Below are 27,432 nucleotides of genomic sequence, written 5' to 3' on the forward strand. Positions count from 1 at the left end.
CAACAAAAAAAAGGGTCAGAAATAGGGTTATTTTTAGGGGTAATTTTGATTCCATTTATTAGTCTATCTTCTTCACTAGTTAAAAGCATTCTGGAGAAAATCTCCATGCAGATGATGAACAAATAAGGGGGAAGAGGGTCCCCTTGTCTAAGCCCCCAAGTTGGATTGAAATACCTCCCTGAGCAACCATTGAGCAAAACTGCTATGGAAGAGGTTGATATGCATTGATGGATAAGTTTGCAAAATCTGTTGTCAAACCCAAATGCCTTCATTGCGTAATCAAGAAATCCCAATCTACTATATCAAAAGCCTTAGACATATCGATTTTGATTCCCGTTCCAACATGTTTCACTTTCTTTTTTTCAAAGGAGTGAATTATCTCTCGAGCAATAATAATATTGTCAGAGATTTGCCTTTGAGAGAGAAATGCAGCCTGGAAAGGTGAGATTATAGAGTTAAACAAAGGGTTCATCCTATTGGCTAAATTTTTTGCTATTATTTTATACATAGTATTACAAAGGCCAATTGGCCTAAAACCACTAGGGTCTGTAGGATTTCTGCTTTTAAAAATAAGGAATAGAAAAGTTTTATTGAATTCAAGATGAAGAACACCTGATTCAAAGAAATGTTGAATGACAGATACTACTTATTCACCTACTGTTTTTAAATTTAGTTTGAAGAAACTAGTTCGGAAACCATCTGGTCCAATTGTTGGTTACTTGGTTAATTTACCTATCGTCCAATTGTTATTTCCAGAACAGAACATGGTTAACTTTTTCTCTAAAATTCACCCAAATTTCAAACTCATCTAAATGCTAAGCAAACAACGGAATTTTTTTTTTGCAAATAGTATCAAGGTTTGTCTTATAAAATACTCTAACAATACGCCGATATCATTAACCACATAAATTTTTTAAAATACATTTAATATAGAAAGGATTTTCAAGGTCGCTTTTTTCTGTGTGACAATGTTTGTTTCTTTGTCTAATATTTTTTGAAACAAAATTTAGCTTGAGCATTTTGGCGTTTTCACCATGCTGACCGACTGTATAATGATACAACAGAAAATAGAGGTCGTGTATTTTTCTATGGTCAAAACAAGAAAGGAAAACTCACTTCCAAAACTGAAAAGCATTTGTCCAAGGAGCAGCAGCAGAAGAAAAGGACTAAACAGTCAAACCAAGTTCAGTATTCAGTTTAACTTATTTGTTTTAATGTATTTTTGGTGGTATTCAATTTCAAAGTCCTAACACTATTTTCCGGTATAAAATTATTTTGATTTTGATTAGTCCAAAAGGGAGTGAAGAAAATATAAAAAACGTCGGTTGCTTCTTCTTTTTTCTAGGCTTAAAGCTTTTCCCTTTCTTGGTTTCTTTTTCACAGTTCGTACAGTAACAAACCTTACCTTGCTGTATAACGCAAACACCAAACTTGTTTACTGTACACATCTAGAAAGAGAGAGAGAGAAAAGGTGTGAGAAACGCCAAACTTCTCCTCTCTGTCTCTCTATCTATCTCAATGTATTTCGTGTGATGAGTGTGAAAGAACTACTACGTCAATCTTTCTGGTCATTTTATAGAGTGGGTAGCAGCAGCAACACTGTTTGTTTACTCTATTTTTAAGCTTTACACAAAAAGAAAAGCAAAACAAACAGTGAAGAATAGAGAGTAGAGTAGAGAATGAAAGAAAGATTATAGTGAAGGAGGAAGATAATTAAAAAACTATTAAGAGATTCCTTTAGGTGTCAGAGATATATAGAGAGGTATTTTGGTTTCTTCTTCTTCTTCTGTTTCTCTTCTCTTCTTATTTAATTAAAATCCTGTCAAGTGGGTTTTAGTTGTAAAACATTTCTAACTTCTTTTTATTTATCACTCTCAAAGTGTCAGTAACCTTGTAAAAAAGAAAGAAAAAAACCCTGTTTTGATTTCTGGGTTTGTGTTACTTTTTCTCAAGTGATTTTGGGATTCTGGGGTTTTGGTTGGGGTTCATTTGAGTGTTGTTGTTGTGAAGATTAATTAGTTGAAATTAATTTTTTGGGTTTTTGTTTTTGTAAACTAATAAGGATAAGAAAGAAAAGGTGGTAAAGAAGGAAAATCATGGCAGGAGGAGCAGCTCCAGCACCTAAACAAGATGAGTTACAGCCACATCCATCAAAAGAACAACTACCTAACATTGCCTACTGTATAACTAGTCCTCCTCCATGGCGTGAGTGATTTTCTTAACATTTTTCTCATATTTGTGTATAGATAAATGTGCACTAAACTGGGTAAAAAACTACTTGTTCTTTATCTGGTAATCATTTGGAACTCATTTTTAAGCTCCTTTCAGTTCTACATGGTATTATATTTTTTGCTTAGATTCACCCGATCTAGAGTTTTCGGGTTAGATGGTTCCTTATGTTTTGCTATCATGGGTGGTAGAGAAATCTTATCTATGTCTGTTTCTTACTGTAATCTTATTTCTTCTTGTTCTCTCCACCTTTTGCTTGTAACTTTAGTCACAGATGGGTGAAATTTTGTTGTTTTTTCACTGCTAATGTTATGGAGTCTGTAAAATTTGAAGCATACCATTTTTTGTCTGTTTATATGCATCTTATTTGGGAATCTAGTGCTGTTTTTAATTGTTTCTTGATTTGTATTTGTTTTCAATTGATATAGTTATGACTTACAGTTTCTAAATCATTTAGTTGTATTGGTTAAATGCAGCGGAGGCTATACTTCTGGGTTTCCAGCACTACTTAGTTATGCTTGGTACCACTGTCATCATCCCTACTGCACTTGTACCCCAGATGGGAGGAGATAATGTAAGACTTGGAAAGAAAGTTGTGAAACCATAGAAATGGTGTTTATCGGTCTATGTCTGTCGATTGTCCTTGTTTGCAGTCATGGTGTTATCTTCCTTTTAATGTAAGTCGGGTTTGTTATTTTCAGGAGGAGAAAGCAAAGGTCATCCAGACATTACTATTTGTTGCTGGTTTGAACACTTTGGCCCAAACAATGTTTGGAACTCGGTTACCTGCTGTAATTGGAGGCTCTTATACGTTTGTGGCACCTACAATTTCAATAATTTTAGCTGGTCGATACAACTCTATTGTGGATCCTCACGAGGTCTTGCTCTGAATCTTACTTCCTCAGATTACGTGTACTTTGTAGTCTGTTTGGATTTTAACCGTGGCCTCTTGTGCAGAGATTTGAGCGGACTATGCGAGGAATTCAAGGGGCCTTAATCGTCGCTTCAACTCTTCAGATTGTACTTGGCTTTAGTGGTCTTTGGCGTAATGTGACTAGGTCGGTTTTGGGAACAATTAGGAACTACAACATTGTATCTGTTACTATCAGTTGATATTCTTTAAAGTTAATTGTTAAGTATATGACATGGAAAACCTGTGTGCTATAGGTACTTGAAATTGCTTCAGTGTCGCCTTTTGAATTGAACTCCCCCTGTTTAATAAGCTACTCCAATAGGTTAACCACTTTCCATGAGTTCGATTCACGACTTACCTCACCCTTGGTCTAAAAGAGTCGGTTTCCAAAATGTGGTTAGACCTTAATTTTGGCCTGTGATGTCACTGAAATCTCTGTAACATACGCTGCATGGCTGACTGCATTATATGTCTTCCCCTGTGCCTAACAGGTTCCTAAGTCCACTCTCAGCCGTTCCTTTGGTGGCTCTAGCTGGATTCGGGCTTTATGAGCTGGGTTTTCCTGGGGTAAGATCTTGCAAATTGCTTTTTGTATAAACTAAAACTCCAGACGTGTCAGTCAACACTCTTAAGTATGGTTACTTATGTAGCTTTTGTTTGTTGAAGCGTCATTGCTCAACTGTGTTGCAGTTAAGAACGGTTGCTTTGGAATGAATTTCATCTTTTCTGACAAGCTTCTTTCTCTGGATATCTAGGTTGCAAAATGTATAGAAATCGGACTACCTCAGCTAATATTGTTAGTAGTATTCTCACAGGTACTTTTTAGTGTGTACGTCTGTTTGTTTCTGATTGAGAGGCTGACATTATTGTCTTCTATCATGAACTGATATGGAATTTACTGCTAATGCTTGTAACAGTATTTACCCCATCTAATACACGCGAAAGATGTCTTTGACCGGTTTGCTGTTCTATTTTCGGTGGCTATCGTATGGATTTATGCTCACCTCCTAACCGTTGGTGGTGCCTATAAGAATTCGCCTCATGCAACTCAAATTAGTTGTCGTACAGATCGTGGTGGACTTGTAGGCGCTGCTCCATGGTAAGGCTTTTGGAATTTCATCAAATTAAGTTATTGGGCCTAATGTGGACTGCTTTTGATTTGGCATTCTTTATTGGGTCGTTATCATTGTAGTTTTATACTGATCCTAATCATGTTCATCTTTATGCTCAGGATAAGAGTTCCATATCCGTTTCAATGGGGTGCTCCTACGTTTGACGCAGGAGAAGTCTTCGCAATGATGATGGCTTCATTTGTAGCTCTTGTAGAGGTCTGACATCTTTTCACTTGATTCATTTTAAAGAACGTCATTATACCAGACAATACTTTACTACGAGACCAGCCGATACTTTTTTTTTCCTTCACATTTGCCTTATTAATTATTGCTCTTTCATAAGGCACTTTCCTAGCAAGATTTATTTCTGCACCCCGTGTCCACCAGTAGTTGCATTTCAATTGTTCATAATGACGGATTGATGTTTTTTATGGCTGATATCGTATGTCGTTATCTTCGCAGTCTACCGGTGTCTACATTGCACTGGCAAGATATGCAAGTGCTACTCCCTTGCCACCTTCTATTCTCAGCCGCGGTGTTGGTTGGCAGGTAAATATAGTCTCAAGCTCTTGTACTGTTGTCCATCTCTTCCATTTGCAACTAGTGTAAACATAATAAAATTAAAACTAAAAGAAAATAGATTGTATAAAAACTAGTCTGGAGTCCGGACTTCTTTGCTTGCCTTGTGATGTATCCTCTGTGCATTTGTGTAGGCCACTTGGCAAGTCAGCTTCTTTTTTCTTAACCTCAGTATGTAAAGTTGCTTTGTTCTGATTTCAGGGAATTGCAATTCTGCTCTCTGGGTTGTTTGGAACTGTAACTGGATCCACAGTATCTCCGTAAGTTCCTAGAAAAAAATTTGATATACATACATACACCGTAGGGTGATGACCTTTTATTCCAAGCAAACATAATTGTTATCTCCTACTGATTATTGCGCTGTTGAATTGCAGTGAAAATACTGGTCTGCTAGCATTAACTCGTGTTGGTAGTCGAAGAGTTGTGCAAATTTCAGCTGGTTTCATGCTGTTCTTTTCAGTTCTAGGTTAGTATTTAACCCTGATATGTGCAGTTTCTGAAATTATTCAACGTTAGATATAACTAAACATTTCATGGCCCATCCAGGAAAATTTGGATCAATCTTTGCATCCATCCCCGCTCCAATTATAGCTGCCTTTTATTGCTTATTCTTCGCTTATGTTGGTATGTACAAGCAACAGTATCTGTTATCTTATGCTCATCCTCTTATCTTCCTCTATTTCTTTCTTCTTTTAATCTTATTTAATATTTTATGTTTTATGTCCATTTTTAGTTGATCTTATTATTTTATTGTAATTAACAGGTTCGGCGGGTGTCAGCTTCCTTCAGTTCTGCAATCTAAACAGTTTTAGAACAAAGTTCATTTTAGGCTTCTCATTTTTCTTAGGTCTATCGGTACCACAGTACTTTAATGAGTACACTGTGGTCAAGGGTTATGGTCCTGTTCATACAAGTGCAAGATGGGTAAATACTCTAGAGCTTAACCTCTAATTTCCTTCAGTGCAGTTGTTAAATCACCAGATGCTATGAATTGCCCAACCTGACTCAAGTTATAACTCCTGATCTTGTCTCTGCAGTTCAATGATATGATCAATGTCCCTTTCCAATCTGAAGCTTTTGTCGCTGGACTTGTTGCATTTTTTCTAGACGTTACCATGCACAGAAAGGACAACTCAATTAGGAAAGACAGAGGTATGCATTGGTGGGCCAAGTTCCGATCGTTTAAGGGCGACACTAGAAGTGAGGAATTCTACTCCCTGCCTTTTAATCTTAACAAGTTCTTCCCATCTGTGTAATTCTACTCCCTGACTCGTTGATCCAAAAATTAATGGCTGCAATCAAGTGTTCTACCACTCCCAAAAGCTCTTTGGAACTAGTACACTTGGTACACCTTATAGTGTAATCTGTTTTTTGAACGTAGTTTAAATGGATGATAAGCAGTAGATGTGTAAGTTAATTTGCCTCTATTTACAGAATTTTCCATGTTTCATTAATATCTCTAAATATTATCCGGGACTCTTCTTTGTACAATGTCAATCCCACATTTCATTTTGATTTCTGGTGAAAATCCTTATATTGCACTTCCTGCTCATAATCCCTGTCACCAAGGACACTTTGTATGCACATATGTAGAGACAATACAGCTTTGAAAGTAGTCAACCAGATGTTACCAGAATCCAACTGCTGGAAAAATCAAGCTCAATTTATTTTCATGACATGATTGCTAAAGGTGGGTACCAATCCATATAAAACAATACAATTGTGCACAACTTTCAGTTTTCTAAATGAAAAGTGGTTTATTCTGTTGCTGCTCAACAAAACAAATTCTTCATTACAAAACGAAAGAAACTACAGTCTACAACAGAAGGACGCCCAAGGCATCAGACACAGACAGAAAAGTTTACCTCATCTTGAAAGAAACTTGGCCCAGACACTCATACCTCAATCTGATTTCTCCCTGTGGAAGAAACCTGATTTTGGGCATACCTAAATCTTTCTAGGCATACAAAACAATAGTCCCATCTTGGATGACCTTATAAGGGGTATCCTATGGGTAGTTCAATTACCTATATACCCTTAATACAAAAATCTAAAATCAGTTTTCTAAAAATCAAAATTAGTTTCTCTTAACATCTCTTCTTCCTCCTCCTCTAGCCGAACTCTTCCCCCTCTTGCGAAAAAAAAATTCATCATCATGATTAATTGTCGATTCGTAAAAATTTGATCGTCGATTAAACTCAAACACATAATGACTCGTACAAAGAAAAGCAGGGACTGGGCAAACCAAATCGTCTTCTAATCCATCAATTGAAGAAGAAGAACCAATTGAAGATGAAGGTGTAGAAACTGAAAATCAACCACCAATTGAACCAGAAATTGAATCAACTGCATCTCCAACTCCGGAAATGAGGATAAGAAAGTAAGTTTTACAAAACCAATCTCCTATTTGCTGTTTTTCATCGATTAAATGATGGTTACAGTGTTGGGTTCGGCTCAAAATTGAGTTGCGTTTTTAGCCGAACTGTTCTTCACAAAAGCTTCCTGTAAGTGTATATGAACAGTTCGGCATGAAATTTCACACCTTTCTTTGCTGAAGAGTCGACAAAAAAATTGATTTCTATGTACCGTGCTTAAACTAAATGAAGCCGAATCTGGTCCGAGGAGTAAGGACCTACAAATGCTATTCCATCTGGCCCAAAAAGCCCAAGGAAGTTTCCCATTATAAAAGCATGAATGGAATCCTTATAAGTAATACTGCATTAATATCCGCTTTCTTTGCATTTTTTGTTGTTGTTTTGTTTTGGTTGTTCAGCACGGTCGCACGAGACAACTTAACAAGCTAGCATCTTAAGAGCCGCTAGATGGACCGGTTTATAAACCAAACCGTTCATAGTGAGTTGGTATATGGTTATGAATCTAAAAATCCGATATAGATGGATTAGTTAATGGTTAGATGCAAAAACTTGTTGAACCCACCCGTAAAAACCGATAGTGTTGTTTAACTTGTTTTTATTGGAAGTATTGTTGTTAGTATTGAACTTTGAAGAGTTATGGTTGTGGTTTGGCTTGTTTAAGTAATTAAAAATTTAAAGAAGTATGTTTAAACGTTAAAACATGTGTAGGGGTGTATGAATAATCGTTGAATGTATATGTCAGGTACAAAACATAGATAAATATTAGGGTGAAAAACTGAGAGGAAATGTTGAAATATAAGCATTACATGTGAACCGGGTTAACGCGAGTTTAAACCCAAAACCAACCGACATGTAGTGGGGCGGGTTTAAACCCAAACTGGGAAAGGGCGACGATTTTGGTTTTAAATTGTAATATACTAGCTGGTTGGTAGGTGGTTTTAAGTGAAACCCAAACCGACCGACCCATGTGGAGCTCTAGATTTCCTTCAGAAAGATATTAAATCAAGGTATGAAAATCTATATGTTTATGAGGAATCTTCAAGAAAACAAGATATCAAGCAAACTCAAGATTAGGTTGAACTTATTGTTTTCAAAATTTATAGAGATGCATAATCAATTCTATCTCACAAAAAGAAAATCCAAGAAAATCAAACCAGAAGTGATTTAGATATCTATTTTTCGGAATCACAAAGTCTGAGACTAAGAGAATTTTTTGATTTATATCTATCAAGTTCCTGATCTAAAATTTCGAGAACTTAGAAGATCAATAAGAACAAGAACTATCAGGTAAAGATAGTCTGACCGGACTTCGTGAGAGAAAACATATGTTTTTTGAGGACGACTCAGTGCGAGATTAAGATTCTAGTGTGCAGTAAGTATTTTATTTATATTGATGAACAATGAAAAACAAAGCAGGTCCATAATCTAGTTTCCTTGTTTACGTATAGCTTTTGTATTCATGCAAGTTAAACTTCTTTGTATATATTATGCATGAAAACATGTGGGAAGTTTTCTTTGAATTACAAAGAAGATGTATGCAATCAGAGTACACCATATGGTTTGTAAGAGAGCCACGGTTAATTAGTTCGGAACCAACAAGCTTAAATAGTTAGAAGAGCAAATCAGTTCGTAAACTGGGAAAACATTTTGCGTGAGGGACCGAGAAATTAAGCCTAACATGCCAAGACGTGCAAGCCGTAACTCCTTAATGCGCTATTCTGATGATAGTGACCAGACCTTAAACCTTTTCTTCTAGCTTCCCAAATGCACGTCCATTTTCCTTTGCAAGCATGCTCTGCAACTTTCACACCATTCCAGCTTACCCTTGTTGTGGAAAGGTTAAGGCTAATGTCGATGCAGTCTTGCATGTATCACTGGCTTTCGAGTCTTGTCAAGGCATGAGGAACGCCTTGAACTCGTAAATAGGCCATTGCATGCCTCATGCGTGGACCAGTGTTGCATGCAAGAATGTATCGGTATTAGCCTATTATGCTTTATTACCCTTCCTAGAACAAGGTAAGTTGGAAAGGTGTGAAAGATGCATCATGCTTTCCAAACATGCTTGCAAGGGCAAATGTAAGTGCATTTGCAAAGCTAGAAGCGAATCTTTAAGTCTCGGTCACTATCAAAGGGAGATATGGCTTGCGCGCCTTGACGCTTTTGGCGTAACTTTCCCGTTCGTCACATCTTGTGAACTAAAAAGTCTTCTAGTAACTTTGGAGTTTTTATATTGAAAAATTTGCGGACTGTGAAAAACATTTTGTGTACTTGAAAATAAAAAGTGTATAGGAAACATCAAAAATAAACCAGTTCGCAAATCGAGGAAATCGGTTCGTCTCAGTTTGTGCATGCTGAAATAAATAGTATCTAATATTTAAAAAAATAAACCAGTTCGCAAGCTGACAAAGTCAGTTCATGCACATGAATTAATTGATATATAAAAAATCAAGTCTTTATATTTACAAGTTCAAGCTCGTGAACTGGTAAAACAGTTGGTGAACTTTAAGAACTAACTTGACTACTCCTTATAGTTTGCAATCTTCACTGCGAAGTTCACCATTATACTAAAGTCACACGACATGTCTCAGTAGATAGAATGGTAGATAAAATGATAATTAGGATGGTGAGACTTCAGATGCATTTGATGAAGTTTTTGTTGTCGCGTCTTGAGTCTTCATTCTTCAAAGTCGATTGGTGGATTCTGATACTCAACTACCATGCTTACTCCTAGTCCGAGACTGACTTTAGTGGACTATAAATCAAGATGTAATTTTTATCGACTAAAATTGACAACAATGTTGACATTTACCAAACTTGTGAGTTTGACCGGATGGTGCTTTAACAGGGTTCTTGCTAAAAGGTCCATCATAACTAATGAGATAAGCTAACTTTAAATGTTTTTTGTAGCCTTAACACTTTCACAAACAATAATAAAAAGTTGGAGAGGCTGTAGATCGTAGACTGAATTTACCTCTCTTCAATCTAACTTCACAATCATGATTTTTTTTTCGGACGAGGGACTGTCCGTCGTCTAGGTAGATTTTTCTTCTTCTTTTTTTTGGACGTGGGACAGTCCCCATCTACTTCGATTTTTTTTACTACACAGGGGACTATCTCTTGTGTTGTGCTTCTTTTCAGATTTTCCCATAGTGGGTTCATTCGCTCATTTGAGCAAACTCTCTTTCATATGAAAGAGTTAGTCGCCCATATAGAGACTACCCATAGCCCTTGCCCTAAGGATGCGTCTTCAACAGAACATCCTTCCACATTAAGATACTATGACCACTTCCGGTTATCCATCTAATGTCCTCAATTTATTTGTCAACAACCCATTGTTGATGGGTAAAAACGATTTGCTGGGTTTTGAGTAAAAGTGGAGAGTCGCGATGGACGAATCCTCAATTAAAAAAATTGACCTTTAACATATGTACTGCAAGAGAGTACTTAAATTTGAAAGATCAATCTGTAAAACTCCGGACTAAACCAAAAAAATTAAAGAAAGTGTTTGTTGAGCTATTCTTGGCGCAAAAAGATGATTATCATATTTAGTTCAATTAATATGTTCCTTGTATTCATGTTTTTAACTTGATCCATTAAGATGTAATATCACTGCCATGTCATCACCATTCAAGACATGAATGTCTCTGGTTCAATCCATCATCTTGATGAACGACCCAACATCATCAGCTTCTCAAAATTTTTTTTTCTGATCGGTCAATAGGAAAGGATTTATTGGAAAAAAAAGGTACTTAAGGGGGTACCTCAACCCAATAAATACAACCGATAAAAAGAAAAGGAGACCGATTTTTGGAATCGATCACCCAAAGAAAAGGAAAAAGAACAAAGAGCCAAGTGAGAAAAATAAAAAGCAAACACCAAACGACTCATTTCCAACTCAAAGCGGCTGGTAGAAGTACGAATCCCATAAAACTATCACCATGTTAGCCGTCAAGTTCAACATTTTAGTGTTTGACTCTGCCCAAAAATAAGCTTGAATCTTAATATTTCGAATTAGACTGTCTAAATTCTTTTTTTGTGATTGAAAGTTCTAGAATTCCTTTCTTTCCAAATGCAGCACCATATTGCAACCGGTAAGTTGTTTCATATACGTTAAGTCTTTCATCACCCCAATCATGACTCTAAGTTTTTATAGTTGCCGAAATATTACTATCGTAGCTCCAATTGAAGTTGCATCCTTCGGAAAAATAATGCCAAATTATCTTTGTTCGCCAATAATCATAAAATAAATGGGCACTTGTTTCATCTTCTTCTTCTTCACAAAACCGGCACACCCTATCTACATCCATACCCCTTCTAAAAGGTTTGTCCGTCGTCATTAACCTTTCATGGTATAAAAGCCATAGATTGTTTTTTTTACTTTGTACGGATAATGTCGACTCCAAATAATCTTACTTGGGAAGCTAATATTGCCTTGATCACAAAGAGAATCAAACTCGTACTTAACCATATAAGCATCAACCGTATTGTCTTTATCCACCATCCACAATCTTGAGTCTACGACCCCTTCTTGAATATTCACCACTTCTAGTAATGAGTTTATGGAAGCAATTTCTCTCATTATGGATTGATAATATCTACTTCGATGCATGAACTTCCATTTGACGCCGTTACTCGAAATCTCATATAACCTGGCCACCACTTTCCCTTTGGTTCTTGAAGCTTCAAAATCCAATGGAAATCTAATGCATAAGGCGACATCTCCAATCCACAAATCTTCTCAAAATCTAATTTCATTTCCCGCACCGATCTTAAATTTCACACGTTTGTTGAAATCCTCTAGCTCATTATAAATATTGTGCCACAAACTACATCCCTTTGGTCCTTTCGGTTTATAAGTTTCCTAATCGGTTGATGATCTCCAAATTTTTCCACAATTATCTTTCTCCAAAAAGCATTACTTTCCGTTCCAAATCTCCACCACCACATTTTCCAAAATTATCATCAGCTTCTCAATTGTTATCCATATGAATTATGCTAATTAAGTCTTTCAAAATGAAAAACCAAATTTATGCGGTGATATCTCACGCTTATCTCTCACATTTAATTTGTTTTAGTGTAGAAAGGACACCAAATTACCACCATAATTTATAGGTAGGAATTACCTATAGGTACTAATATAGTGGTATTAGATAGTGGCAGGTCCACCCACTAAAACGTAGTAATCGGAGGTCCATAATTAAAAGAAAACAGAAAAATGGACGAATTTTTTTTATTCCAGGTCCTGTAACACGTGCGGATTTAGGCATGTGAAATATAAAAATACCAAAAATAACCTTTCCTATTTAAGAGATCTATAAGCACGAGAAGAACATTTCACATTTCATATTCGTTTTCTTTTTCTCTTTCCTCTCACTGCTACTGCGATCGGATTTGGTCTTCTTCAATCTTTCTCGTTTCTACCAAATCAGATGAAGATTTCTCTGTTGTAATGTTTATATTAGGGTTTTCACGATCTAATCGTGGTTGTATTTGATTACCTTTTTGATCTCTGTGTCTAATTTGTTGATTAGTTTATTAGATCTAGATGAATAATCACATTGTTTGTTCATTTCTTTATTAGATTTGATTATACCAGTTCCATTTTTGTTGGTTTTAGATTTGTTTCAATTTGTTTTTGTGTATGAACCAACAATACGTATATCCCGTACTGACAAAAACCTAGTATACTTTGAAGAAGAAGAAGGTGCATCGTTATGATTTACAACGAGAATATTGTTTTGTGTTTCCACTTTACAGGTATGTTTTCTAATCATCTTGTTTAATTATTTTGTTCGTTTTTTTATTGTATTATGATGATCAAATCGATTTTCATGACGTTTTTTATGTTTGCTACAATTTTTTTTTGTGTATGAATTGACAGTACATATATGGCGTACTGATATAAAATTCTTCTGATTTTGTTTTATTCGAAGTTTTTCACTTTTTTTTTGGTTCGATCCATGAGTATATATGTATAATACTGAAGTTTTGTCACCTTTTTTAGTCTTATCCGTCAGTACATATACGAAATACTGTAATATCTGTTTCGATCCTCTTATTTTTCATAGATCCGTTACCTATTCTTGTCATGCAGTTGATTTGTAGTTCATGAATCTTCAGTACATATATCGCATACTGATAAGAAGTGCTATTTGGCTGTGTTTTGTCTCCTTTTTTAGTCTTATCCGTCAGTACATATACGAAATACTGTAATATCTGTTTCGATCCTCTTATTTTTCATAGATCCGTCACCTATTCTTGTCATGCAATTGAATTTTGTCATTTTTTTGACATGCAGTTCAGTTTTTAGTTCATGAATCCGCAGTACGTATATGTCAAAATGATATAAACTTCTTCTGATTCTGTTTTATTCAGAGTTTTGCCATTTTTTTTGATTTGATCCATGAGTACGTATGTGAAATACTGAAATATGTGCTTTGAATCGGTTATATTCATGGATTCATCGACATGCAATTGAGTTTTTAGTTTATGAATCCGCAGTACGTATATGACGTACTGATAGAAACTTCTTTTGATTATGTTATATTCATAGTTTTGCCACTTTTATTTTGGTTTGATCCATGAGTATGTAGTCGAAATATTGAAATAGATGGTAGCTTTGTTGCTGTGTTTTAACATTGTTATATTCTGATCACATTTACAGGTTCACTATGTCCAACGGATACATACTCTATATGTAAGCAGTGCTGCAGATATATACTCAGATCTGTAAGTGGTGTAGCAGATATGTACTCAAAATTTTGTAAACTGTGTAGCACAGATGTACTCAAATTTGTAATCAGTATTGCAAATATATACTCAAATTTGTAAACAGTGTAGCAGATATGTATTCAAATGTAATTGGTGTAGCAGATATATACTCAAATTTGTAAACAGTGTAGCAGATATGTACTCAAATTTGTGGTCATTTTCATGTTTTAATTAAATTTGGACCTCCAGATAAAATAAAATCCCGATTTGGTATAAACAGTTTAGCAGATATGTACTCAAATTTATTGTCATTTCCATATTTTAATTAAATTTGGACCTCCAGATATGGTAGAAGTATGTTATTTCACACGTATTTAAACAGTAGGGTATATTAGTCATTTCCATGTTTCAAAGAACTATGGACCCTAAGATAAGGATAAAACTATAAATTATGGGCTTAGGACCAAACAAGAAATTTTCCAATTTATAGACCAAAAAAGGTAAAACTATATTTTTGATGCCTGGGTGTTGTCTTTGGGCCTTGAGATTGCCCAACCATGAAATTAGCATTTCCTGCCTATTGGACTTTTGCCAATGTGCTTGACCCAAAATTTTATCACCTACCCAAAAGTCCAACATCAAGACTTCTCCTCCTTTTCCATCATTTTCACGATCAAGAAATCCTAGTTTTAAGACCTGCATATTCGGGTTTTCTATAAAGTATGTTGGCAGTGCAATATTTGATTTTCCACATATTTTCAGATGATTCCGGAAGATTTCTCAACCAAAGTGTTTGCCATGTCTCTAATTATTCTCAAACTGTCAGATGGTACACCCTGCTGCTTGTATCTGTCTACATAACTATTGCTAGTTTCAGGTCTCTTATTTATGGAACCATGTGGTTATTTTTGACACTCATTACCATCTTATTTTTAAGTATATTAATATAAACTCAATGGCTTAAACAAGAGTGACTTGTCACACTGAGTCTGTAGGTTAATTTGCAGCAAAAGATCTTTGGTGCTTTAAGTTGTCCAAAAAAAATTGTGACGTTTGGAAAGAAAAGCTTCATTGGGGCCTTTCGCCTCACTGTTAAAGTTATCCTTTTAAGCTACTTAAAGTTTGCGAGGAGCTGTTCTCCTATCTCTTTATCTCTGTAACAAAATGATATCTTGATAAATAAGTTGCATTTGGTTCTACGAGGACTCTTTGCTAGTGCACGGTGCACCCAATTTTTATATAAGGGAAAAAGTTCAAGAATCAACCCACTGACATCTTAATCTTTTAAGTTAACAATGTTCTTTTAAAAAAGAAATCCGTTGAATAAATGAAAAAGAAGTTCATCAACAATCTGGTTGGATCTGTAATTTGTTGAACTAATTGTAAATTCACAAAATTGGTCAAAAAGATCAAAACACAAAATTTCTGGGTGAAATAGATTCTTAGCTTTTGATACTGTTTATATAGCCAAACATCAGAAATATATTGTTTATATAGCCAATTTGGATATTTGGCCCAGGAAAATTAAAATAAAAAAATATGTCTTACCTAAAATACCCCTAGCCTTCTAAACTCTTCTTTTCAAAGAGAATTTATTTCTCTTTTCAAAACCTCCCCGTCCCGGCAGAGCTCGTTTATTCCTCACCTGCAGAATTCGATCAAAGTTTCAGAGCTCGTGTCTTTTTCAGATCTGGTTGATCAATCATGGTGATTAATGACTGTTGAATAGTTTGTTGAATCGAAGTTTCATCTAATAGCGTCGAACGGCGTATAAATTCTGCCGAAACCCAAAATTTTCAAAATTCAGTTTTCTTTTTATTTTAAATAACATATGTTACGCAGGAAACATAATGTGCATAACTTGTTATGCAGTAAAAATAACTATGCGTAACTGCGTAGCTTATTATGCATAACTGGTTATGCAGTAAAAGCAACTATGAATAACTGCGTAGCTTATTATGCATAACTTGTTATGCAGTAAAATCAAACATGATGAACTGCGTAGCTTATTATGCATAACTGCTTATGCAGTAAAATCAAAGATGCTGAACTGCGTAGCTTATTATGCATAACTGCTTATGCAGTAAAATCAAACATGCTGAACTGCATAGCTTATTTGCATAACTTGTTATGCAGAAAAAGCAACTATGCATAACTGCGTAACTTATTATGCATAACTTGTTATGCAGTAAAAACAACTATGCTGAACTGCATAACTTGTTCTGCAGTAAAAACAACTATGCTGAACTGCATAACTTGTTATGCAGTAAAAGCAAAACATCTTATGCATAACTTGTTTAACTGCATAAAATACGAACATTGTTTAACTGCATAACATCTTATGCAGATCCAAAAATAACTGCATGACCTGTTATGCATTGTTTAGAGTATCTGCATAACTTGTTATGCATATAAGAAGTGTTATTGTTTTTGTTAAGCATTCTCTGCGTCACTTATTGTTTTAATGCATAACATCTTATGCAGATCCAACATTGATAGCATGACAAGTTATGCATTGTTTAGGTTATCTGCATAAGTAGTTATGCATATAATTTTTTTTTTACGCCTTCCCTGCGTCACTTATTGTTTTAATGCATAACATCTTATGCAGATCCAACATTGACAGCATGACAAGTTATGCATTGTTTAGGTTATCTGCATAAGTAGTTATGCATATAAATTTTTTTTTACGCCTTCCATGCGTCACTTATTGTTTTACTGCATAACATCTTATGCAGATCCAACATTGATAGCATGACAAGTTATGCATTGTTTAGGTTATCTGCATAAGTAGTTATGCATATAATTTTTTTTTTACGCCTTCCCTGCGTCACTTATTGTTTTAATGCATAACATCTTATGCAGATCCAACATTGACAGCATGACAAGTTATGCATTGTTTAGGTTATCTGCATAAGTAGTTATGCATATAAATTTTTTTTACGCTTTCCCTGCGTCACTTATTGTTTTAATGCATAACATCTTATGCAGATCCAACATTGACAGCATGACAAGTTATGCATTGTTTAGGTTATCTGCATAAGTAGTTATGCATATAAAAGGTTTTTTACGCCTTCAATGCGTCACTTATTGTTTAACTGCATAACATCTTATGCAGATCCAAAATTAACTGAATGACCTGTTATGCATTGTTTAGGTTATCTGCATAAGTAGTTATGCTACTGCTTCCTGCAACAATTTGGCACAAAACCAGTTAAATCATATTTTTAAATATGGATGAAACTCAATTATATCCTATCTTCAAAGCTAGATGAAAACCAGTTTCTGCAGGAATCAGATGAAACCCAGTTACATCCTATATATTTTGAAACCCTGATTCTTCAAATTGATTTAAAACCCTGATTCTTCACTGAACTGATAGATTGATTGAAACCCTAGAAACCTCTGATGTTGTAGAGTAGTGTTGATGGTGTTTGAAAACGGTTAATGAAAACCAATTTCACGAAAGTGTTGACGGTGAATGAAATCCAATTTCACGAAGGTGTTGAAGGTTGATGAAACTAGCAGACGGTGGAGGAAACTGATTTTTGGATGGTTTCTGATGAATCTGCTACTGTTGATGGTTAGGAGACGGTGGAGGAAATCGATTTCTGATGGTTTTTGGTGTAGGGAAACAGTGGACGAATTTGTTCCTCTTCTAGTTTGTGAGAAGATGAAGAAGAAGGATGTTGGCGGTTTTCATCTGAAGAGAGAAGGAGAACGTGATTTTGTTGAGGAGACGGAGAACGTGCAGTTACAAAAGGGTAATTGGGTCAGTTTCAATTAAAAAGTTGAACTGTCCATTTGACCCAGACGAAACTTCTACCAGTCCATATGGCCCAGAAAACTTGTGTTTTTGGCTATATAGCCCATTTCCTGTTATAAATTAGTGACCTATAAGGGCACTCAAGCATAACAACGTATCTTGGTTTAGAATGTATGTCTCATCTTAAAGTTAGTCACTAACCATCCAAATCTAACAAGTAGGTAAAGATAATCTTCTTAAGTTGGACGGGATAGATTATTTTATGTGAGCGTAAAGATGTATTCCTTGGTGGCTGGTCAATATGGGTCCATTTTTGCTTGTAGATGTGGAAGTATGAGAGTGATCAATATGAGTCAGTGACACATTCTGGACTACATTTGACAGCCATTTTTGGTTTAGTGTCAAGCAATGGTGAAGAGAAGACCCTGGATGTTGTTAGGTAAGTGACATGATCTTAACACCATCTACGCTAAAATACATTTTCAAGTGTTATATCACTGTAGACTGACGGTCTAATCTTTCTACTTCATTTATTCTCCTGTTTTTGGTAAGACTTGGGTTCTTGCTTTCTATCTATTTTTATTATCTTTTGTGAAAAACATACCTTTTATTTGATGTAACATTTGCTGGTTATGCTGCCTATTTTTTGATCGGCGAAAATTGTTAACAATGTCATATATAAGAAACTCACTCATCCCAGATAGAACAAAAACAAGACACGGATAACCCATGAGACTGATCAATTACAAACCAATTCTGACCAAGGTAGTTTTTCATTTCAGCGGAGTCGAACAAGATCCCATGCATTTTGGAGCGGGTTTTTTGATTTTTTGCCGAGAGGCCCGATACAAGACTTTTTTAAGTAAATCGGCTTTGTTTAGTGGAGATTAGCCAAGTCAAGCCGTCCAAATCGCTAATTACCAAAATTAGAGTATTCGAAGTAGACTTGTATTTAAAATGTAGTAAATGTCAAGCGGGTCGCTAGCCAGAGAAAACTTGTTGGAGATTCTGTTAGTCTAGTAGGACTTGGCGGGGGCCGAGCCAAGAATCATGGAAAGAGGCTGCAAAAATTTACTATGGATGCAGATAAAAGTTTTAGGGGTGTAAAAATGCAAAAACATGCTTAAATATAAAAATGTGTTATAAACTAAATAAATTGATAAACAATTACACAGAAAAAATATGGAGAGAAGAAGAGATTTTCTTATTAGTAAAATTGGTATATGGTACAAAGCGAAAATCCTTTTATTTATAAGCTAACATAAGAGGGAGAAATAAAGATGACATTGAGTATGAGTAATGACATGCAACCATTACTAGCCATTAAACATACACTAATAGTGGGAGGTACAAGATAAAGAAGAAGCGGAAAGGTGATGGTATGTATGTGGGGTGGAAATCCACAATGACCATATACATTATTTGTAACACTCCCCCTTGGATGAAACCACACTAATACTATATTGCCTCGTTAAAACCTTGTCAGGGAAAACCCAAAAGCGACAAAACCTAGACGAAGGAAAAAGAGTACAAATCATATAGAAAAGTGTTGCATTAGTTGTGTACTACCTCGTTAAAACCTTGCTAGAAAATCTGGTTTGGCCGAAAACTTGACGAAAGAAAAGGAGTACAACACTGGTAGATTTTCATCTCAATTTTTCTCCCCTTTTGAAACTGCATCAGGAAAACCACTTAGCAACATCATGAGCTCAAAATGAAGTTGGCCGCCGCCACGAATTTTCTCTTTAGTTAAAGCGGTGTCAGAAAAACTGCTTGGGAAAAACCTGAGCTCAGAGTGAGATTGGTTATAGCTATGAAATACTTCCTCCATTATAATTGCGCTAGGAAATCCACTTGGGACAAAACCTTAACGCTCGCGTCAGGAAAACCACTTGGGACAAAATCTGAATGCCAAAAAACTCATAATATCGACATCGATGTAAATGTTGTCTCGTTAAAAACCTTGTCAGAAACCACGTGGGACAAAACCTGACCAAAGGAAAAGAGTACAACGGACGTCGCTGGATGATGGTGCTGGATACGCATATACTGCCTCGTTAAAACCTTGACAAAGAAAACCCATCGGGACAAAACCTTGGTGAAGGAAAAAGAGTACATCGCGTTTAAGCCCAACCAAAGATTCTACGAGTTTACTCCCCTGAAGTATGACTTCTTAAAGCGGTTAGGGGTGCAAATATTATACAGCCTTCAGAAAACTGCTTTACCATTTGCAGTTTATGGAGCATTGACTACAGGTCTTGCGCCAGGTATACTACTAACAATGTACACCTCGCATTTAGATCCTCCATTTGTTGCACACCAAATTCAGTTTGGTGTTTTAACTTCAGGCTAACAATGAAAGGGCTTTTGTAAACTCATTTTTACCGAAGAATCAATTTTGGCCTATAAAAGTGTAACCTGCAAAATAAAAGTTAGAACAACAATAGAATAATGCATGCATTATATTCGTATATGGTACTTATGGACTATAAATTTAACGTACGTATCAGATAGATCGATCACTTCCCTCTTTTGGGAATCACATAGTAAGGGTTGCTAATTTTTGTAGCACAATAAGTATCATGAGTATAAAGAATTTGGTACTCTAGTTTGTATGCTAGTATATTCTCGAACTTTAGGCCGACGAGATCTCATACTTTAATTAAAGCGTGGATTTTAGTGTTATCAAGGGCTTTTCAAGAAGCCAAAAATGACATCATTAATCCATACGAATTTTAATCTTATACCAAGAACATAAAATACATACAAGGATTGTTCATGAATTTCTCCTATGTTGTGATAATAACTTAATTTCAAGACTAGTGTAGTTCACAAAGTTAAGTGGTTGCATGAGTCGGAAACTCAAATTCTTCAGGAATTCATTATAATCACTAGTCATAACAAGATGCAATATGAGTCCTCCAGGGACTCCCACGCTAAAATGCATTTATATTTAGGAGAATATTTTAGTTTTACAGAACTAATCCTAGGGTTCCACAAAAGGCCCTCAAATCGCACTTAAAGCCATTATATTATCCTCTCTGCGCTTCATCTCAAACACCAACCTGTAATCTCCAGGCTTCATAATTTTACAGTGTGAGTCGGATCCGAACTTTTTGCGCCTTTTATAGAGATTCCAATCTCTATCTTAGTTTGAGAGGATTGGATTGTATGCCTACAATGACGATGTCGATGTTCCTTTGCAGAGGGCTACATAACCACTATTAAAAATAAATAATCGACAAACATAGATCTCAGTGCATGCACAATCAATAAAAGTTTCACATGCTGGTACCAACGCCGCTTCAGAAGCATTATTATTTCCTTATCTTTAACAAGAAGGTATAAATAAACTTAGAGAATGTGGATCATTTTCCGATAGTCTCCACGAGCACTATCTGTAGTGTCTTCAAGAACACTACATATTATAAGAGTGATTGAAATATATTTTATGAGGCGTATATGAGGCAGTCATTCGTTTCTCAAACATGTCTTAACACACTACTTGGTCACTGCGAGATGCATGATTTACCTGTTGTGACAACTTCTCGTGTCTGCATCCTTAATCAAGTGACAAAAATATTTTCCAAAATATACTGCAGCTATGTGTTTTAATCATGAGTAATCTCCAACACCTCAATTACATACAATATCTTGGTGTGAGTAAAACAAATGAGATGTTTCACGCTAATTCTAGTGGCAACCAAACTTTCTTTGATCAGGATAAAAACTTAATAAGATAACCTATTTAAATGTCGATATTGCTTACTGCAACCTTTAGATGGTTCCTGTCATATCAATGACTTCAAGGTGGAGAGTCCTAAGTTTTTCGACAGAACACGTACTATCTTCTGGTAGCAATTTTCTCCCCCTGATTAGGCGGGAAAACCCTTTTTTATGTTATCAACATAATTCGTACCATCCTCTTGTGGTGAGTTTTCTTCCCATGATTAAAATGGAAAAACCTTAAAGGTTATCAACCTTACTCACACCAACTTCTTGTAGCGAGTTTTCATGCCAACTTCTGGCGGCATTTTAGTTTTCCTGATTATGGCGCAAACATTACTATCTCATTTCTGAAAACTTCTGGTTCCATAATTTTGTATGAATTTCAAAGACAATTCTACCCATGATAGTTTTTGGGTTTAAATTAATCCAAACAATAGGTATCACAAAAACAACTGCATGCTCGACAAAATATGAGACATTTCACACTGTTCCTTTTTGACGGTTCACTTCCCCTAACAGTGGAAATACAGTCTCATCTGAAATAATACATTACCTATTCGAGGTTTAAATGTCTTATGATGAATTAAAACCAACATATAAAGTTAGGTGACACTATGGGTCAAACACGTAATCTGACATTTCCAAGACGTAATTGATGGTAAAAAGTTGGTCGAGCAATCAATTAAAAATGCCTAAACAGAGAACTCAACTATACCATGTTGAGCCTGCACATGTGATATTTATGTGCTCGATAAAACACCAATTTAAGGCAAGGCATCATGAGCCTATAAATTTACCATCAACATAAATTCACTTAATTGGAAATTGTAAAACTGGATAGGTAACCACAAAATTTTCATAAATAGTTTAGCAAACACAATCTTACATGTTAATATAAACAAGAAACCACCCAGTAGATGCGTCAATCAATACAGTAAAGTATTGAAACGGGTCCATAATGCAGGGTGAACAATCCCTATAAATGCAACCATAAATCCTTGTAAAGAACGTTGGTGTTTCAATGAGTTTCCATAATGCTTATGTTAATGTAGGTTAAAGACCCAAATCTCTCGGGAAACAATCAACAAAATTTACACCTTATCAGACAGATACTTAAGGTTCTGTAAAGGATATGCATGAGCATTTAGTGTCGTTTTACTTATCTTGGTAGAACTTAGGTGTTCATCCATACATGCCTGAGAATGAATAATTCAAGGATGTCTTTAAATTTCTGGCTAATGACAATGTGTGAATTGGTTGTTCAAAGTCTCATACAGCACAACCCATAAAAGAAAGCATTAGGCTTCTTTACAACATGTTTTTTGCACAAAACAGATGAAGTAATAAATTCTCTATAAAAATGCTCATTAATCGTTTCAAGGTGGTAACACCAAATGTTTACAAAAATCAAAAGAGTTTTCAGAAATTCATAATAATATAAGGCGTTAACAATAATAACTTTTACACCACCAAAATGATATACGCTCTTCCGAAGCCGTCTATCACATTATTCGACCCAGAAATGGTATTTCACATTTCCCAAAACCTCTACAAGGTTACAAAATGGTTCGAAAAATTGTGTTTTTCGCTCCTTGTGTATGAGATAGATTTCTCTATCGTCTATTTAAAATGGATATATTACTACAGGAATCCATATCCATTAACACAAATAGAAGAGAGAAGATATTAAGAAGCCATTAACAAAAGTATTTGGTAACTATGGGCTGCTTCGGAAACCCGAAATTCATGGATTATTCCTGGAATCCAATTAGTCCCTAGACCGTTGCTGGAGCCCATAATAGTTTGAATTACTACATTAAACCACAATTTCTATGTTGGACTGCTTCTGGGGTCAACAACATCTCATGGATTACTTTTGGAATCCAATATTTTTTTTTTAAAAAGAAAAAATTAGAAACAAAATCGAAAACAAAAGGGGCACAAAAAAAAATAGAAAAAATGTACATACATATGGTACCAACATAATATCAACAATTCTTCATTTTTGTCGCCTTCGGGGTTGACAATTTTTTTTTCTTTTTATTGTTAAGTGTGCACATGGACACGTTATTTATAGCAAAAATTGCCTCAATATTCGTTATAGGTCACTTCGTGGACCAATGCTATGAACTATCTAGCACTTTGTTACGGGTCACTTCTGGGACCGATCGGATAGTTGAGCGTGCGACTTGTGCCCATATTATGTCACACCATATTCCAGCTTCTGGTTGAATGTTAGTTTCAATTTTTATTTTATTTTGGAGATTATTACATACGAGAAAACCCAAATTTATCCTCCGGGATGCAACAATATCTCGTGCTAGTAAAGATCGAAGAATTGTGAGTACCATAAAAATAACAATAAATAAAATTATCAATTTTTTTAAATCACAATCCTTACCATTTTTCCTTACATTTCACACAAGTATGATTCTTAGCAATCACCCACTTGTGGGAAACTAATACCTTGTTCATAAGAAGAAGATATAAACAATTAGTATTAGTTTATTCAATTCTAAATTAAATTTATTATAAACGAAGTATGAGGAATCGAAAATGAAATGTAATAATCTCTTATGATCATCGACGTCGTTGTTTCTCCTTTGCTGATTTTCTTTTTAGAAATTCTAAAGCTCGATGTAGAGCGTGCTGATAACGTGTTATAAACTAAATGAATCTATAAACAATCACACAAAAGAAATATGGAGAGAAGAAGAGATTTTCTTATTAGTAAAATTGGTATATGGTACAAAGAGAAAATCTCTTTATTTATAAGCTAACATAAGAGGGACAAATAAAGATGACATTGAGTATGAGTAATGACATGCAACCATTATTAGTCATTAAACATACACTAATAGTGGGAGTTACAAGATAAAGAAGAAGTGGAAAGGTGATGGTATGTATGTGGGGTGGAAATCCACAATGACAATATACATTATTTGTGACAAAAAGGAAATTTTTAAAGGGCCTAAAATGGACTTTGGAGTCAGCTGGCCAGGGGGTGCAAGTGCACCCTTGCAATGGGCTAGCTCCTCCCCTAGGACTTTACGCCAGTGTTCGAAAGACTTTCCCAAGATTTAAATCTGGATAACTACAGTAAAAACTATATATATTAATAGTGTTGGGACTTCATAAAATTATTAATTCAAAGTATGTAAATGGTAATGGATGTGAATGCATTCCTTAATCATCCAAATGAGAAACAAGTTGTATATGCTTTAACGGAATAAAAATCATCGATGGAATTAGACAAGAAGAAGAAAGGGATAATCTTGATGATGGTAGTACGGAGATACAAAAAGTTTCATGCCTATAAGATTTAAACATGCTCGAAAAGTTGGAAATGTTTTGGCTTCAACAAGAAGGTGCACATGGTAATGATATTTTATGCATCCGCAAATCAAAAGATGTGATAACAATCCAAAAAATTGTATCATTTTCTCAAACGACTGTAGATAACTATTTTAGTTTAACTTAAATTTTAATATAACAACATCTTTAAATTTCCAATAGTGAAATTATATTAATATATGGAGGCAAATTCCTAATGGCGTGACTAAGAAAATCTATTAATATTAAAATATGGAGGTTATTACTATTTATAACTGGCCCAAGTTGGGACTATGGTTTTTTATTAATATATATATGGACTTGAGTATCAATATATGGTGTTTATATTGGATGTAAATCAACATCCATAAATTTCCCACTAGTTTTATTCCTGGCGAGATTGGGGTATACCCATTTTATTCCTATCCAAACTAGTGTGCTAAGGGGTGTCTAAAAGGTGTTAAAAGACCAAATTCCCCATACTAAAAAACCATGCCGACCAAAACATATTAAAAAAAAATCAAAATCTTTCTTCTACACTCTAACTGTACATGTGAAATAAAAAAAAAAAAACGAAGAATCAAAACGAACCAAAATTCGGCAAGGTATTTTTTGTCGACCTTGCCGACTAAAATATAGTTGGCAGGGTATAAGGTTGAATACCATGCCGACTTTTCATCCCTGAAATTAGTAGTTACAGGGTCGACAAGATATCCATCTCTATAAATATAGTCGGCAGGTTATGAAATTAATACCTTGCCGACTAATCATGCATTTGTAACACCTTCTCTGTATGTCAAAAATCCTATAGTCGGTAGGGTAATTTTTTATCGACCTTGCCGGCCATAAGTTATCGGCATGTTCTTCATCCACAGACCTTGCCAGCCAGATATAGTCGGCATGTTCTTCAACCGTAGACCTTGCCGACTTTTCATATTTTCAGAACTGAAAATGTTGATTCCTTCTATAATTTTGAGTATAAAATCGCCCAACAGCTCTACAATCCCATATTTATAAGTGTTTGAGTAGTACGACTTCATTTCCATTAAGTAGAATTCTTAAAAAAAAAATCTCAAAAATCCATCCACATCCATGAGTTCAATCTAAAATAAACCCTAATTTCAAAATTTTAATCAACTAATTAAATAATTAAATTATTTATCCTAATCACATTTATTAGTGTTAATTAATCAAGGGAAGATTAGCCATTTTTGTAAATATGTGTGTTGATGGTGGATTTTAGTTCAAGGCTAAAATTGTAAAACCAAATTTAATGCGCTGACATCCTGCAAAGGGTAAAGCCGTTTGATAAGTGATGAGTACCTCTTCGCTTTATTCGAAGCGATTCAATAAATACATGAAATTTACCCTGAATGGTGCATGTTGCAACAATCCAAAATATTCTGTGAATTTTTTTTTAACATTATTAATTAATGCATGATTTGCCTAGTATTTCATATTTTGTTCCTTGCCGAACTCTCATTACTACCATGATATGACGACTGAGTGCTCACTCTCAGCAGAGTAGCATGAATCTCCGTGCCAATATTGAGACATGCATGAAATACCCACACAGGCTACACCACTCTCTAACAGAGAGAGTCTCGCATCGACGCGCTTTGGTTAGCCCGATCGAGCATGCTTAATATTCTTAAGGGAAATTTGGGATGTCCATATCAGTCTCAGAAATGATCACGGCCACGCAGGTTGACCACATGATTTAACCAGCCTAGACGAACCCTAGCAGGAGCACGCTATCACTGTGATGACCACCGGCGGGCCTATTTATGCCCTAGCTGGTCGAACATTACACTCTACTTACAAACAAGCTAAAAAGCCAGCCCCAAAGTAGGGTAGCCGTGCTGCTTTGGAAGAAGCTCGAATGAGCAACACTGCTTAAGACAGTCTCAAAATGATCGTGACCGTCCAACTTCACTAGCCTGATTGGACGGCTTAGATCGCACCATGAAAGATGGAGGAGGCACTAGCACGTGATAGACGCATTTATGTGTCTAATATAATCTCAATTGTATATATTATTAGTGCTCGATTTTATATTTATTATGGATTTTTATGTCCCTGTAGGTATTTTTGGAGAAATAAACTTTTGCTGCGAAATTGGCTAAAAAGTGGTTTTTGCGCTCGTGGGAAAAAATTACTATACGGACTCTCACTAAGGATAAGGGGTAACCTAATTACTAAGGGGTGACTCATTTCCAGGCATCTGCTAAAGGGAGACCGGAACTGGATAAGGGGGAGGTCATCTTCAAAGTTCAAATTAAGGAAAATGACGGGAAAATTTGGCATCAGTCTGCATGGTTTTAGATTTGAATTTTCGGGCAGTTTCAAAGAGATTCAATGGACGAAATCAGTTTGTATGGACTGTAGAAGACCTTACAAGCCCAGTACAATCAATTGGACCCGGACAATTGGGCTGGAATGGCCGAGAGAGGGTTTCAAAGTCTCAACAGAGAGACGTGTTCTGTTTCGAGTTTAGAAGATTTTTGAGAGATTTCTGGAGGACTTTGACGCTGGATTAACATGTACATGGTCCTGTTCAAGTCTAGGGAAGAGTTTGGTAGCTATTATATAGCTAACAACACGTGAAAAAACTAAACAGAACTGATTATCGTTTCAAACGCAGAGAAGAAAAAGAGGAGATTTCATCGGGATTTGATGACCCTG

The 27,432-nt window shown here is 35.5% G+C and overlaps 1 protein-coding gene across 1 annotated transcript; it reads left to right on the plus strand.

Moving 5' to 3' along the window:
- Positions 1 to 1,417: 1,417 nt before the first annotated feature.
- Positions 1,418 to 6,348, plus strand: LOC113315234 (nucleobase-ascorbate transporter 6-like). The gene is made up of 15 exons (XM_026563538.1): positions 1,418 to 1,762; positions 2,063 to 2,205; positions 2,706 to 2,803; positions 2,931 to 3,107; positions 3,187 to 3,287; positions 3,634 to 3,709; positions 3,898 to 3,957; positions 4,060 to 4,241; positions 4,374 to 4,470; positions 4,717 to 4,803; positions 5,035 to 5,093; positions 5,208 to 5,299; positions 5,380 to 5,457; positions 5,597 to 5,757; positions 5,871 to 6,348. The coding sequence occupies exons 2-15, from the start codon at positions 2,097 to 2,099 to the stop codon at positions 6,087 to 6,089; spliced, it is 1,596 nt and encodes a 531-aa protein (XP_026419323.1). The 5' UTR covers positions 1,418 to 1,762; positions 2,063 to 2,096; the 3' UTR covers positions 6,090 to 6,348.
- Positions 6,349 to 27,432: the final 21,084 nt, after the last annotated feature.

The sequence above is a fragment of the Papaver somniferum genome, chromosome 10, assembly GCF_003573695.1.
Source record: "Papaver somniferum cultivar HN1 chromosome 10, ASM357369v1, whole genome shotgun sequence".
Lineage (NCBI taxonomy): Eukaryota > Viridiplantae > Streptophyta > Magnoliopsida > Ranunculales > Papaveraceae > Papaver > Papaver somniferum.

Excerpts from the sequence above, each read along its gene's own strand:
- LOC113315234 (XM_026563538.1), top strand. The coding sequence starts at position 2,097 with ATGGCAGGAGGAGCAGCTCCAGCACCTAAACAAGATGAGTTACAGCCA. Across the intron at positions 4,242-4,373 it reads CTTGTAGGCGCTGCTCCATG|GATAAGAGTTCCATATCCGT; the intron begins GTAAGGCTTTTG and ends CTTTATGCTCAG. Across the intron at positions 5,758-5,870 it reads TTCATACAAGTGCAAGATGG|TTCAATGATATGATCAATGT; the intron begins GTAAATACTCTA and ends TTGTCTCTGCAG.